Source organism: Limanda limanda, chromosome 21, assembly GCF_963576545.1.
Source record: "Limanda limanda chromosome 21, fLimLim1.1, whole genome shotgun sequence".
NCBI classification, from domain to species: Eukaryota; Metazoa; Chordata; class Actinopteri; order Pleuronectiformes; family Pleuronectidae; genus Limanda; species Limanda limanda.
In genome coordinates this window covers 3,115,404-3,129,659 of record NC_083656.1, presented here as the reverse complement: position 1 = coordinate 3,129,659, position 14,256 = coordinate 3,115,404, and the positions used below count along the sequence as shown (strand labels likewise).

Below are 14,256 nucleotides of genomic sequence, written 5' to 3'. Positions count from 1 at the left end.
TTGTGTGGGAACTAGTACTAGAATAATCACAGCAATAAAATCCAACATCCTGCTGCAGAACATTTTACTGTCCCCTATTGTCTCGTCTCCTATTTGTAATTTGAATGCAAGATATGAATAGGTTATATTAGATCTGTCCACTTGCGAGTGGATCTCTCAGGACGGCTGTTTATACAAAGTCTGAACAGAGCGACAACAAAGCGTCTCTTTTTTGTCATGTTGATTTAGAGATCGACCTTCCACCCTGAGGAGGATGTGATGAAGACGACGCTGGTGACAGAGTGTGTTTGTTTTGGCGGTACCTTGACGCAGAAGGGCAAACGGTTCTCCTTGAAGGCGTAGAAGTTGAGAACTAACTGCTGACCAGACTTAGTCAGAGGAGACAAGTTTCCGTAGCAGTCCACGTAGATGGGCCTGCCCTCCAGAACCTGAGGGAGCCCATCGACAACAGTGAGAACCACATTCAAAGTCCTACAAGGCAATGCAATTTGTAGATATTGAATTGCTGATAAACCACAGATGAATGTTCACCTCTATGTCTTTGCTCCTGGCCACCTCCTCAAAGTTCTCCTGCTGCTCCAGGGTCTTATCCACCTTGTCGTCCGTCATGCAGAAGCACCTCAGCCTGGACTCCACCGGGTCATTCATCTTAGCGAACACTACGAACTTGGCCATGTAGGGCACGCAGATCAGCTCCCTGTACAGCTGCATGGCCAAACCCACCGTCTCCGGGATCTGGTGACAGTCGGCCAACCAGAACCTGTACAAGTGACACAAACCATGAAGAACATCGCACACACACACACAGATAGAAAGCAACAGACAAAGTGGGTTTCTTGTTGTGTTGTCGGACCTGGCAGAAACATTGGTGGTGAAGGAGACGCAGTCACTGATGAAGGTGAGAGGAGTTGTGCCGGTGATGTCTTCCCATTGTGCCGGGGACGTTCCACCTGGAAGAAAGTCACAGGTCAAACATCCTGAAGACAATGTGATCGATCGTTCTTTGTCCGGGAAACACCTCTACGTTACAACTTTTGTGTGTTTGCTTTCTGTTCTTTTATATGTATGTACATCACCCTCACCTGTGATGCTGCAGAGAAGGCGAAGGCAGGGGGTGCTGTCTCCCTTGTAGCCATTGGAAAGCCCCTCCCCCGAGAGGGGCGGGACTGGGATTGTCATGGTGATGGGCTTGTGGAACTTCCGTCTCCTGGGCTCCACGGTAACGATAGGACTGAAGGTTGCTCGGTTACCAAGGATTTTCTTAACAGTCTCATCGGGAACCGGTTGAGCCTGAGAGAGACGAAGCAGCGTTCAATGAGAGACGTGTGTTTGCTGCTAATGCTAATTCTACTGTTATCCCTCAACTCACCTGCAGTCCAACTTTGATCTTCTTGGTTAGCGCCCCCTCAGGAAAGGAGGCCTGAACCAATGGGACGCTCCGGCTGCACAGGGTCCCGCCCTCTGGTCCCATGTGATTGGTCTCCTGTCTGATCCGAGACACCACAGCAAAGTACTGAGGGAAGTCCTTAGTGACGATGCGGCAAATCCTCTTCCTCTCCAGCTCATCGGCACTGTCCAGTTCTTCGGGGGGAAGAAGACACAGTTATTATTCATCATTATTAATTTGACTTGAGTATTACTGTGTCTAAAACCAAGATAAAAGGATATCAGAGGACTTGAGGCTAAAACCTGACGCAGCTTCGACTGAATGGCGTCAATTGCGGAAACTTGGATGTTACTTCAACTTTATTGGATTCTGCTGCAACACTGTTTACCCCTGAAACTCCAAAGTGTTTTGTGGACTCAAACACTTCATGTTTGATTCCACAAATCATCAAGTCAGTAATAACAACTGTACAGAAACTCATGGAAATTGTTGATTGGTTTTGTGTCACGTGGTTGACAATAAGAAATATTTGCTAGGGGGAAAATTACAACCTTTTTTGTTTATTTAGATTTTTCAATCACATCCCTGACGACAAAGGATATTTGTAAGGAAATTAAACTTCATTTGGATTTTTACTCTTGACAATAACAGATATTTGATGAAAAAAGGAACTTATGAATTATGAACTTTGAATAAAACTTCAAAAGCCTGATAATAAAGGACACTACGCCTCCATCGGCATAGTGGTGAATAGATAATGAGTGAATTTAAACTATTCCTTTAAAGCTTGCAGGTGTGACACTGAAGGACATTGTCTTTTGTCTGCTTTACCTTCATCCATCCCGTTCAGCAGCTGGTTGAGGTCGTCGTTCTTACAGTCGTACAGATGCTCCTTCCAGGTTTCTCCGTTCTCGCTGCGCAGCAGGATCAGCTCTCGCTCCTGGCCCCGCATCGAGCCAAAGTGAGGGATCTCCACTATCACTGGCCTAGTGAGGTACATGTCATGGAGAAACGGTCAGCGACAAGTAAAGTAAACCACCACAAAAGAGTTGTCCCTTACACTTTGTCTTTAGAATCTGACCTGAGCATGTGAGAGTAAGTAAGATTCAAAACAAAACTAAAGCAAATTGAATTTATTATCTCTGATCTTAAAACCTTCCAATAAAGACAAATGTGAATCAGGAGCGTTCGAGGGGTATGAACGGACTGTGGTCCTGCTGGTGACAGTGTTGCTTCGTAATGAAAGCTGTGGCGGTGCTGCGGCTCAATGGGACGTTCACAGTGCAGGTCATGGCTCAACGTGACGTGACGACACACATGAAATGGACGGAGGAGTGGGAGGAGAAAGCTGCACAGCCCTTACTCAAAAGACAAGGCAAGACAGCAACACAAGAGAGAAGGATGGACGTACTCTAGCATGAGGACCGTGTGGTGTTAGGGTCGCTCAGAGTAGAGTAGAAGAGAATTAAATACCCACTGTGGAGGTACCAGAGGAAATATATCAAGTCACCACCAAAAAGACAATCGCAAAATGATTATTATTATAGAAGCTACTTTTATTTTGTCTCTATGACGATGTCCTACATGGCTGAACCCTCCTTTCTCATATGAATCAATAGGGCGTAACCACCAATTTAAATGTCTCTGGAAGTGATTGACACACAAAGTACACGATGAGATGACGTAGAGCTGATCTTGAAGGTGACGTAAAGAAAGGATGGGAAGCAGGATGATGCTGGACTTGACGATGAAAGAGGCTCATGCCCAACAAGCGCAGTCCAGTCCAAACAGCCAATCAAAACCTCTACTTTCAGTGATGTCAGAGGCCCACTGAAAGCCCATGGCATCAAAACATACGATGGTCTCGAAATGAAAGTAACTGCAATGGATTTAAAACTATATTGTGTAGTTTTAGGAAGAACTTTACTATTTGTCTCTCCCTGTAGATAAGTTATTGAGGCTAAAATGAATTGACTGTGGTGCACCCGTCTTCAGCTCATGGTAAATACAAGTGTGTTCCTGACTAACTGTTAGTTCTCCTCGGTTTAAAGCAACACTATGAAACTTTTTACTTTACCTTAAACCAGCAGCTTCAAAATGTGTTTGATGTAACCAGACTGTGGCGGCCTGCCATGTTCTACCGTCCATAAAGTTGTTACCATCCAAGCAGACACCTGTACCTGTTTCTTCTCACCATGTAGACCACTTAATTGCTTGGTCACGGAGCCGAACACGCGTGGAGACAGGGGGCGCTGTTGCTCAGTAAAAGTCACATAGTGTTGCTTTAAAATGATCAGAAAGTTGTGAGTACGAATCCTCACTATTGATTTCTTCCCAAAACTACGTGGCAACCATATCTTATTAATGCTGAATCCCAGAAAATCAAAGTCAACGTAGATGGGTAAAATAATCAAATCCATCAGCATGAATCAGCCTCGGTCATGTTGCTTCCTTAACGGGAGGTACAATAGGGAGAGGAGCAGGGGGTGGGAGTGGGGTTGAGGGAGTTGGGGGGTGCTATGTTTGGTTCCTACCCAACAAATCTAGTTCCTCTGGGTCCCAGCTGTAGCACTGGACTAACCAGGCTCTCGCCTTCATTAAGGGCTGGCAGCTTTCTGGGAAGATGGAGTTTACTGCGTCCGCAAAATAGTGAAACACACATATACACAAAAACACACACACTGTGTAAGAGCACACACCACTGAAGTGTAGTTTCAGTAATGAGATGATTTATGACCCGCCCTCCTTTATGGACGTCAGTTATGGCAACTACTCGCAGATACTATATTCATACCATGGCAACTGAGAATCCTTGATTTGGATTGGCTGACAGGAGTGGAGTTATTTTTAGTAACTGCACTGTACAACCCGACACCTCTGATGACAGAGCTTGTTAGTTAAATGACAACGCCCCTATTGACCTGTGGGTAGAGACAGTGTGGCTTAGTTACAGAACTCGGATCAGGGGTTATTTACGTAACCAACAAAATATAGAATAGACCAGCAGCTGCTCAGTGAGAACCACGTGGATTCAATTGTGTTTTGAAACAACAACCTGGTGGACGTCAGGTCTGAGCATAGACTCTGAATGTAGATGGATGTTGTGTTTCCATCTCCTCCCAATGCACAAAAAATGAAGCCAAAATATCCCGGATATGAAAGCTGCCAATCGCGAATCGGTATCAAGGTCACATGGATACAAGCACTCAACCAATCAGTCAGTCTGAGCTGTCAATCATCACGTCTCACACTGTTTTTATAGCATCAAATAACTAATTAAAACCAAAACTTATCCGAAACACCAACATCTGAACAAATGTCAGTTTGATGAGAACTAAGAGAAATGACAGAAACCATCTTTGATAAATGTATCTGATGAGTTCAGTTTAAATATCTGTAATTTGCAGCCTGTGTTATTATAATTACTATATATATGTGAAGTTTGTGTCTGGAGCCAAGTTCAGAAACATCTGGTTAGTGTTTGGAAAATATTTTAACTTTAAATGTTTTCACCCCTGTCTGTCTGTCTGTCTGTTTGTTTGTTTGTAAGCAATATTAAACACAAACTGATTTGGGTCACAAAAGAACCGGGGGGCGGATCCAGGACATTTTGTTATTGTGAGACAGGGCGTTGTTTGACATTTTCACCATTTTCCCTGGGAAAATTTCATAATTCATAATTCATGAACTGATATCTATGAGCTTGATTGAATCTAAGGAGACTGTTGGGCGTTGGCTGAGCTCTGAGCTCGACTGAGTGACGCTCTAGGAATGTAAATGATAAAGTGAAGTTTACATCAGATAGAGATGCTGCCTGTACTTTGTCAAACACAGCTGGACGACTTGCTTTAGGGTGAACATACGGTAACAATTACTCTTAAACTGCAGGTTAAACTGCAGATATCACTGCTCAACAAACAAACACACACACACATACACACACACATTCAAATCTGAACGCGGATGGCAGGAAATGAAGATGGCCAGAAGCGGAGGAGATGTCACCGAACCAAGGTGCAGAAAAATGAGCAGTTCAGCAAAAGGCCAAAAAAAACGGTGAGATTTCAAATAAAGTCTCACCCGAGGAACTGAGCTCCGGCCGGACCGACCTCGACCAATCGGCTGGCCAGGCCTTCTCCTTCCACCATGGGAGGAGGCGACGCCAGCTTGTGCCTCTTCACCAGGCGACACGTGATCCTGGTGGGCGCCGTGCACTTCCTGGGCGGGATGATGATGCGCATGCCGTTGTGGCGACTTCCTCTCATGGAGCCGCCCCTGGCGTCGACCATGAAGCTGACCAGGAACCTGCGGGAGCACGAGAGAGGAAGAGAAGAGGAAGAGACAAAGAGTGATAGAGAGAGAGAGAGAGAGAAACAGTGAAGAAGAGACAGGAGATAAAAGTGGGGGGAGGAAAAAAGATAACCAGAGAGGGACGGAATGGAAAAAGAAGTAAAAAATATACAATAACGTTAGTTGAACGGCAGTAACTGATGGAGAGAGAGGAGCTTCCCATGCTGTGATCCTCGAAACACACACAACGTATATTTGTGTGAGCAAAATAGAAGAGAACAGATGTGAGAGGAGGTTTCTGTGTTGGTACGACTGCAGAGGTGGAAAATTAAAAAAACACAAGCAGAAAGTGAATATTCTTAAATGAATGTTCCTGCGTGTTTCAGCCGAGACGCCAACACAGAAGCCTCCAGTGAAATCCTGAACTGAACCAGAGGGTTCTATAGATCTGTGTGTGTCACTCATTTCATTTAAAGGAGGAAATCACATCACATACACACACACACACACACACACACACACACACACACACACACACACACACACACACACACACACACACACACACACACACACACACACACACACACACACACACATGCAATCTGGTAACTCAGGTGTTGTGTTAGTTTGTTTGTTTCTGATGAACAAAGAGCGACCGAGCAGAGATTCTCTAAGATTATTAAAACACAGACGAACACGAGTTGGGAAATATTCATCTAGAACAGCGTGATATTTAACTGGCTACTATTTCTATTTTAAATCTACGTTAACGGATCCGAGTAGATCGTAAAAACATCTGGATCCAGCTGTCAACGAGTTCACGTCACTCCAATCACATCAAAGTCTCACTCTGATCTGTCATAAGCTGTTTTCAGACACAAACTGAAGTCCTGATATTTTTCCTGAACTTTTTTCGAACTCGACTCGATCAATTTCCTGCTTCTATGTTCTTTCATTTTCTGGAGTTCACGTCTGAAAACAGCCACAGACTCACAAGGATCTCTGAACACACACAAACACACGTGGAGTCGGAAACAACACAGTTCACACGTGAGGATAAACAAACACTGATGTTATGAGTGACCACACGGGGGGGGGGTGGTGGTGATAAAGAGGGCGACCAATCACAGTCAATCACCTGCTGTCGTACTGCGGGAGCGGAGAGGAAAAACTGCAGGATGGACGACAAAGCAACGCAGGAGTGACAGGTCAACAACTGAGCTCTGGCATTGAGAGAAGCACTGAGAAGACGAGTGAGGCCTTCAGAGGCCGGGAGTTCGATACCGACAAGAGTCACACTTTAAAGATAACACACGACCACAGAGGATGAAGAGACACGGCTGCGGATGGGACGCCGTTTTCTCGAGGGGGAATAAAAATGATGAAGAGAGAACTAGCAAGACAGAGAGAGAGACAGACAGACAGACAGACAGAGAGACAGAGAGAGAGACAGACAGACAGACAGACAGACAGACAGACAGACAGACAGACAGACAGACAGACAGACAGACAGACAGACAGACAGACAGACAGACAGACAGACAGACAGACAGACAGACAGACAGACAGACAGACAGACAGACAGACAGACAGACAGACAGACAGACAGACAGACAGACGTTTCTTCACACGTCCATCCTCTCACACACGCTCACCCAGAATGTATCGGCGAGGAGACGAGGTTGACGTTGTCCAGAGCGTCTCCCGTCCAGCTGTACCTCCTCAGAGACTCGCTGTCAAAGTCCTTGGCCACCGCCAAGTGCTGCGGGGGGGAGGAGGAAGAGGAGGAGGAAGAGGAGGAGGAGAAACAGAACATTTCAAAGAGTGAGGTAAACGCACAAGTGTTTGAGAGGTAGGAGAAATGACACGTGAATATGTGAAGACATCAAATAATGACTTCATGCACTGAAATAAATAAAAAGAAAGTGAAACACCTGATATGTGACATCACAGTGCTCCACATTAGAAAACAAAATCAAATTCTATCCAAATAATCAACTTTTAAAAGAATAAAGTCACAAATTTAAAGATGGAAGGATGGGAACCAACATCTGATGACTCAGTTCACGTCACAATAATGAACCGATACGCATGCTGTAATATAAACTGCAACTACTGAACTGAAAAAATAATAAAATGGAATCCGAGAGGCACGTTGTCACATGCACTGAGAGAAGCACAGGAACATCTACCTTGTTGTGATGCTCTAGAAAGAAAGACTTTTCCTTACGGAGCATCTGCAGCGAGCGTGAGAAGAGACGAGCTGATGTTTAGCAGCAGCTACATCCACAAATCATTCATCACAACACATTGTGTGTCACTGGATGTTACACATCTACCAAAGACGACACACACGTGCTGGAGCTCCGATCTCCTGCTACTGTTTCTAAACACAACTCAAATCAGGAGCTGGAGCAGGAGGAGGAGAAGTTGATGGGAAACTTTCCACGATAACTTTCACCTGCTTTACTTCAAGTGTAATTTTGCTGCATCCATACAGTTAAGTGGGCCACTGGAGTAATCCTTATTAGATAGCAGCACCCAACCGCTAATCTCATTTCCTCTTTCAGTGATATGTAACTGGATTGGTCGTCTTTATGTCATGTCTAAGAGGATTGGTGAACCGCTCGGCTTCTGGCGCAGCACCAGGGCAGCTTTGGCTCATTTGGAAAACAGAAGTGTGTCTCTTATGACGAGTTAATGACCTGCAGATTATTCACCCGAGAGAGAAACACCGACTCACGGAGAGAAGCAAATAGACACGAAGCACGTGGGACTTTAAATACGTACCATCTCCTTATTGGGCGCCAGCATCTCCTCGATCATCATGCTGTCCCGGGTGAAGGAGCTGCGGTTCAGCGTGTTGGACCTATCAGAACTGAAGGAACGCAGGCTTGGTGTGGTTGCCGTAGCAGTCACGGGGTTACCAAGACAACAGTCACAATGATGGAGAAGGGGGGTGAGGAGGAGGTGGGGAGTCGGGGAGGGGATGAAAGTGAACAGAAAAAACAAAAACAAACACAAACACATTAAAACGCATGCAGCTTCCAGGAACCTGACTGTGTGTCCACAACAGCAACCACAAGAAAGATCCTCTGTGGGAATTCAAGACAAAATCCAAAGATTGAAATAAACTAGAGTGTCAAAAAACATCTTAAGGAACTAGATAAACTCCAGAAATACTGATAAAATGCAGCTGTACGACAATCAATGAACGTTTATTCTTATAATAACAATCTTTATTAGTCTTTCAGTTTGAGAGCAGGACCGTTTTGTGACGCTCTCTCTCACTCGACTCACATTCCCTGTGCTCCAGCTTCAGCTCTTCTCCTCACGCTGCTCTGTGCCTGGGACATGTCTGCTGGCAGGTTCTGCTAAACCAATAGAACGCCAGGACAAGTGAAGCTGTCCCGCCCTCGTTGTGGGGGGTTATTTAATTTGTCTCTAAACCAGACTTGTTCTCACATCCCAGGAGCAGACATTTCACCCGTGCAGAGGAGCAGCGCTGGACTCCATCTCTCAAACTGAAAGACTACGCTCTGGAAGGAAAGATGGAGAATAGATTTTCCCGTCTTCACCTGAACTCATCACACCAGCACCTGGTCTGAAGGTCCTGAGTGAGGCAGCTTATGGAAGTTAAGCAGATTACTGTATGATGGACAATGGACGCTGCACTGCCAGCTGCTATTGGCCGTCATGATGAAATGATTTGCAGATGCTGAGCTGAATTTTTTTTGAGGATAAATCCAAGTTTGTGTCCCCTTGCGTTTTCCTGATGTTGTTTTGTTTATGAAGAGCATTCCTCAGCAGTGACGAATGTTCCACAGCTACAACATCGATATAAAATAATGCAAATAAATAAGTCTGTGCTCAGAGGGAAGTTCTCTGCAACACAACGTGACGAAAACATTCTCTAATTGCAATATGTCAAAGCAATGGAAGCTGAATTATGTTCTTCTTCATTGTGGAAGATAGAATTTGTTCTCAGAGTTGAACGATAATATTTGTTTCTGCCAGTTTGAAGGCTGAGCTGAATACGTGAGGAATAAATACACGTTTGATTGGACAGACTAACAACAGCGTTGACCTGATATACCACCGCATTTTCACCAAAGTAAATATATATAAACAACAATTTACTGCATATCATTTACTACACTAATTACTACACACTCCACCACGTCCCCCTGGCGTCCCTGAGGTGAAGCCATTCTTGTTTTGCGTGTGTTGTTGTATTTCTAGACTTGAGGCATGTCTCTCTGGATGTTTTTGGGCTTTCTCTCTTCTAAAGATATAAATTTAAGACATTTAAAGACCATAATGGATGAAATTTAGAACAATTACGAAATGAGATATTCTTGTTTAAACTTCATGTGTTCCTCTAACAAACCTCTCTGGTATTACGTGTTTAATAAAATATTTCCACTATTAAAACTATAGTCTTAGTTTTTGTATTCAAAGTATAGATCCCTCTGAAGAGACCCAGTGTTTGACACACAGGACACATGGTTTACATTATGGCTCCTGTCTGATCTTTGTCATAAAGTCTACGACACTAAACTGACGAAGGCAAAGCAAATATCAGCTCAGGTCCCTGGAAGCTCGGCAGAGGAAACATATTCCACACAGAAACCAAAATGATGCAAAGCTCCACCTTTTGTGGCAAACGCACAAAAAACCCAGGCGTGAATGACACAGTCGCCACAGTCAGAACACACAAAGCAAACACAACATTCACTGCAAGCAAAGATGGAGAAGTCTCTTCAAAGAACCACAGGACGCGAGCGACGACACAGCGACTGATGTCAACACACAACAGTGCTCAAATAAAAACACAACAACTGCTCCAAATCATTGAGTTAGTAGTCAAACACACACACGGGAAATATGTGTTACACTGGGCCACAAAGTCATGATATCGATAGCGACTGGGGTCTGGGGGGGGGGTGGGGGTGGGGGGTGCAGGGCAGGGGGAGGTGGCAGGAGGAGTACGGGTGGGGGGTGGGGGGGTAGGGAGGCCTCTTCATGCCTTCAGCCTTACCTGACTTTGGGACTAACGATAAGAATGGACATGAGGAGAGAATAAAAGATCGTGAACAAACAGAGGTCTGGAGAGAGAGATGCAGAGAGGAGAGGAAGCCGGAGGAGAGATGCAGGCTGGTCGAGTGATGACTGGGGGGGCGGGGGGGTCCTAAAGTCCAATATATAGCTATAAACCTGATCTTAATACTCAATATGTCGAATTTAACCATTAATTCAATAGTCGTGAAGAGGGAGGAGTTATTTCACGTCTTTGTATAAATTAAAATATTTGAAGATTGGACAGACACAAAAATCTACTGTCAAAATACAAAAAAACAATAAATAATAAAAGACACAAGCCTCTGTCTTTAAACACACTTTGACACACTTCAAAAATTATGTACACTTAAATAATTATCATCTTATAAAGTCTTTACGGCAAAAGTAATAAAAAACAATAAGTCTTATCAAATAATCCAGCAGCAGCGTCACTGTGTTGAGGATCAAATTAAAATTAAACTTTAAAAATAGACTTGCGCTGACATGAAGCCCCCCCCCCATCTCTCAAATCTATAGGTTTACCTTTTGTAATGTTGAACAGAATAATGCAAATTCACAAAAATGTATATTCTAATATTCTAATATTCGATAATTCTCCTAAACTGACTGAACTGGAAGTCGTTTGAATTGGTTGAACCGGTTCTCAGCTGGGGTTAGCCCCCCCACCCCCCCCCCACACACACACACACTCACACACATTCACACTCCCAGTCCAACAGAGTGTGTTGATCTAACCCAGCGCTCAAGGCCACGCAATCGAACATGCTTCTAATTTCCTGTGGCTCAGTGTCCATGTGTGTCACCCCTCAGATATTCAATAACCCCCCCCACCCCACCCCCCCTCCACAGCGCGGTGCACAAGGGTCGATATCCTGGTGCAAGCACAGAAGAGTTACAGCCACAGACCGTGTGTCCACCGTGACGTCCCACTAACAAAGTAACACAACATCTGAATAATGACATTTAAGCTGCAACACAACTTCACATAAGACTGATTTTAAAAAGAACTGCTGTTTCTACTCTTTGGGAACATGTCTTTTTTAGAGGAGGAGCTTCCAAAACACATCTTGTATTTCATGAGTCCCTCATCCTGTAAATCACTGGATGACAATGTGAACTAAACAGTAGCTTAAAGCTCTAAAGGCTCATCTAAGCTCTTTGTTGGATATGAAAACAGACAGAGATTCATAATGAGCCTTAAGCTGACTAAAGAAGAAAGTCTCCCACATGTCTAACTGTTGGTAAATCTACGTTAAACCACAAACCCTCAGTATAAATAATGACAAACACAGGCACATACCAGTGATATGTCAAATCCTACAACTAATTCTTTAGTAAACCTCCCTCTGTTTTGGACTTTTCGGCTCTTTCAGGACAGTTTGCTGTTGGTGAATCTGCTCTCAGACCCTTTGAACCATTAGAATGACTGTACTTTTGATTTGAATGCTGCTTTGACTTTAGTCTTTACACAATCATCTGTCAAGCTCATAGATCATAACATGTCTTTGTGGAGTGGGCGGAGTCTCTCTTACCTCTGTGACCGGGCCCCGACGCTGAAGCCCATGTAGCCCTCCTGAGGGAGCGAGTCGTCCCCCAGCTCCCGCAGGTCCTGGGGGGCCAGATACTTATCTGTGTCCCCCGTCATGGCATCGTCACCTGGGGGGGGGGGGGTCCAAACACACAGGGACAAGACAGGTCAGGAAGAGAATGCACAGGTTGTCCCCTCCACGTGAGACTCTCAACATCTAACTGTCTCTACTGTCTCGTGCTGACGTGTTGCGGTCGGATCAATGCAGCCTTTGCCCGGAGGCGGCTTTTCCAGCTCAGCTCTGCTCCAACAAACACACACAAACAAAAGTCACTAAAAAGCGTTTGAGTCCCAATGCCGCAAACACCAAACACGCCAAGAGCAAACAGGAAGGAGAGCTGCTGTCGGTGACCTTTGCACGACAGGTTAGTTCAAGGAGCAGAAGCAGTTTAAGCTCTTTACATAATTTTTAAAAAACAAAGTGAACCTAAGGTGGAGTTTGTGCAGGTTCCACTGACAGCTTCATCTTTCTATATCTACAGAACCAGACGTACACTCCAGGCCTAGTGGCTGCCTGCATTATAGTTCATCAACTGCAGCTCCTCCATGTTAGTGGATGGGACGTGGACCAACCGAGACATTTTCTGTCGACCAGCGGAGAATCTAATATCACTCTTCTTCTTCTTTTCGATCTAACAATTTCTTAATGTTCCAGGACTTAACGGAATAAAAACGATTTGCTTATGAGTCAAATTCCAAGTTCAAAGTCCTAATTTTGACTCCAAATGCAAAGTCAGCAATAAAATATTAGTATAGTTACAGTATATTGGTAGATTAGATATTTAGAATATGAAATGCCGGAAGCAAATTGAAACCAAATGGAACAACACTGGAAACTGGAAACTAGATCAATTATCGGAGCAAGAGGAAGACTTTACTTTAGCCATCAAGTCGTTACTGTTATTGAATTATTATATTATTATTATTATATTATAAAAACAAAGTGAACCTAAGGTGGAGTTTGTGCAGGTTCCACTGACGGCTTCATCTTTCTATATCTACACAACCAGAGACGTACGCTCCAGGCCTGCAGCAGGAACAGGGTCAGCAGCGTGTGAATCCCCCCCCCCCCGGCTGTCCTGCAGGTCCGAGGCCTCCTGAGGAACCGGTGAGCGCCGGGTTGAAAGGGAGATGGGTGGAGAGTTGAAAGGGGGAGGGGGGGGGGGGGGAGAGGGGAGCAAGTGCACGCAGGCGGAGAAACCAAGGGGGGAAAGAAAAGGAAGGAATTCCAGCGACCACAAAGCAGCAGAGACCCCCGGCAGCACCCCATCCCTCCCTGTCCCCTCTCGCCCCCTGCTGCTGCTGCACCCCTCCCCCCTGAAACTTTCTCTCTCTCTCTCTCTCTCTCTCACACACACACACACACACACACACTCATTTACTTTACAGACCCCATCTGGTGACATTCCAGCCCATTCTCCGGCAAAAGGAAAAAGCAGAATCCCCTCGTGAGCGAGCCAGCGACTCACCTCCGGCTTTGAAGCACTTCATCCAGCCGCTCGTCCAGTGTGCAGGAGTTCACCCTCAGCTAACTTTTCTCCCTTCAACTCTCTCTCTCTCTCTCTCTCTCTCTCGCTCTCTCCCTCGCTCTCCCTATCTCTCGCTCTCGCTCTCTCTCTGCATACACTGTCTATCTCTCTTTCACAGCCCGGCGCTCACACAAACAGATCAGCTTTCTCCCGCCTACCAACCCTGCTCTAGGATTATCCACTCTGTGTGTGTGTGTGTGTGTGTGTGTGTGTGTGTGTGTGTGTGTGTGTGTGTGTGTGTGTGTGTGTGTGTGTGTGTGTGTGAACAGACACCTACATCTCACTGCAGGACAGAAATAGCAAGTGGGTGTGTTGCAGACCAAGTTGTCGAACATCTGAACTCTGCTGTGTCTATAGATGACCACACACACACACAC

At 45.1% G+C, this 14,256-nt stretch overlaps 1 protein-coding gene across 1 annotated transcript in view; it reads right to left on the bottom strand.

The window, feature by feature from the left end:
• Positions 1-14,256, bottom strand: part of LOC133027532 (ankyrin-3-like) — a 76,555-nt gene that overhangs the window by 23,386 nt on the left and 38,913 nt on the right. The window contains exons 26-37 of the mRNA XM_061094556.1: positions 12,295-12,418; positions 8,471-8,573; positions 7,873-7,917; positions 7,336-7,442; positions 6,819-6,851; positions 5,468-5,692; positions 2,219-2,373; positions 1,370-1,581; positions 1,083-1,290; positions 854-950; positions 532-760; positions 303-428 (exon numbers count right to left, since the gene is read on the bottom strand). Coding sequence (XP_060950539.1) covers positions 303-428; positions 532-760; positions 854-950; positions 1,083-1,290; positions 1,370-1,581; positions 2,219-2,373; positions 5,468-5,692; positions 6,819-6,851; positions 7,336-7,442; positions 7,873-7,917; positions 8,471-8,573; positions 12,295-12,418 — 1,664 coding nt within the window. The remainder of the gene's footprint in view (positions 1-302; positions 429-531; positions 761-853; positions 951-1,082; positions 1,291-1,369; positions 1,582-2,218; positions 2,374-5,467; positions 5,693-6,818; positions 6,852-7,335; positions 7,443-7,872; positions 7,918-8,470; positions 8,574-12,294; positions 12,419-14,256) is intronic.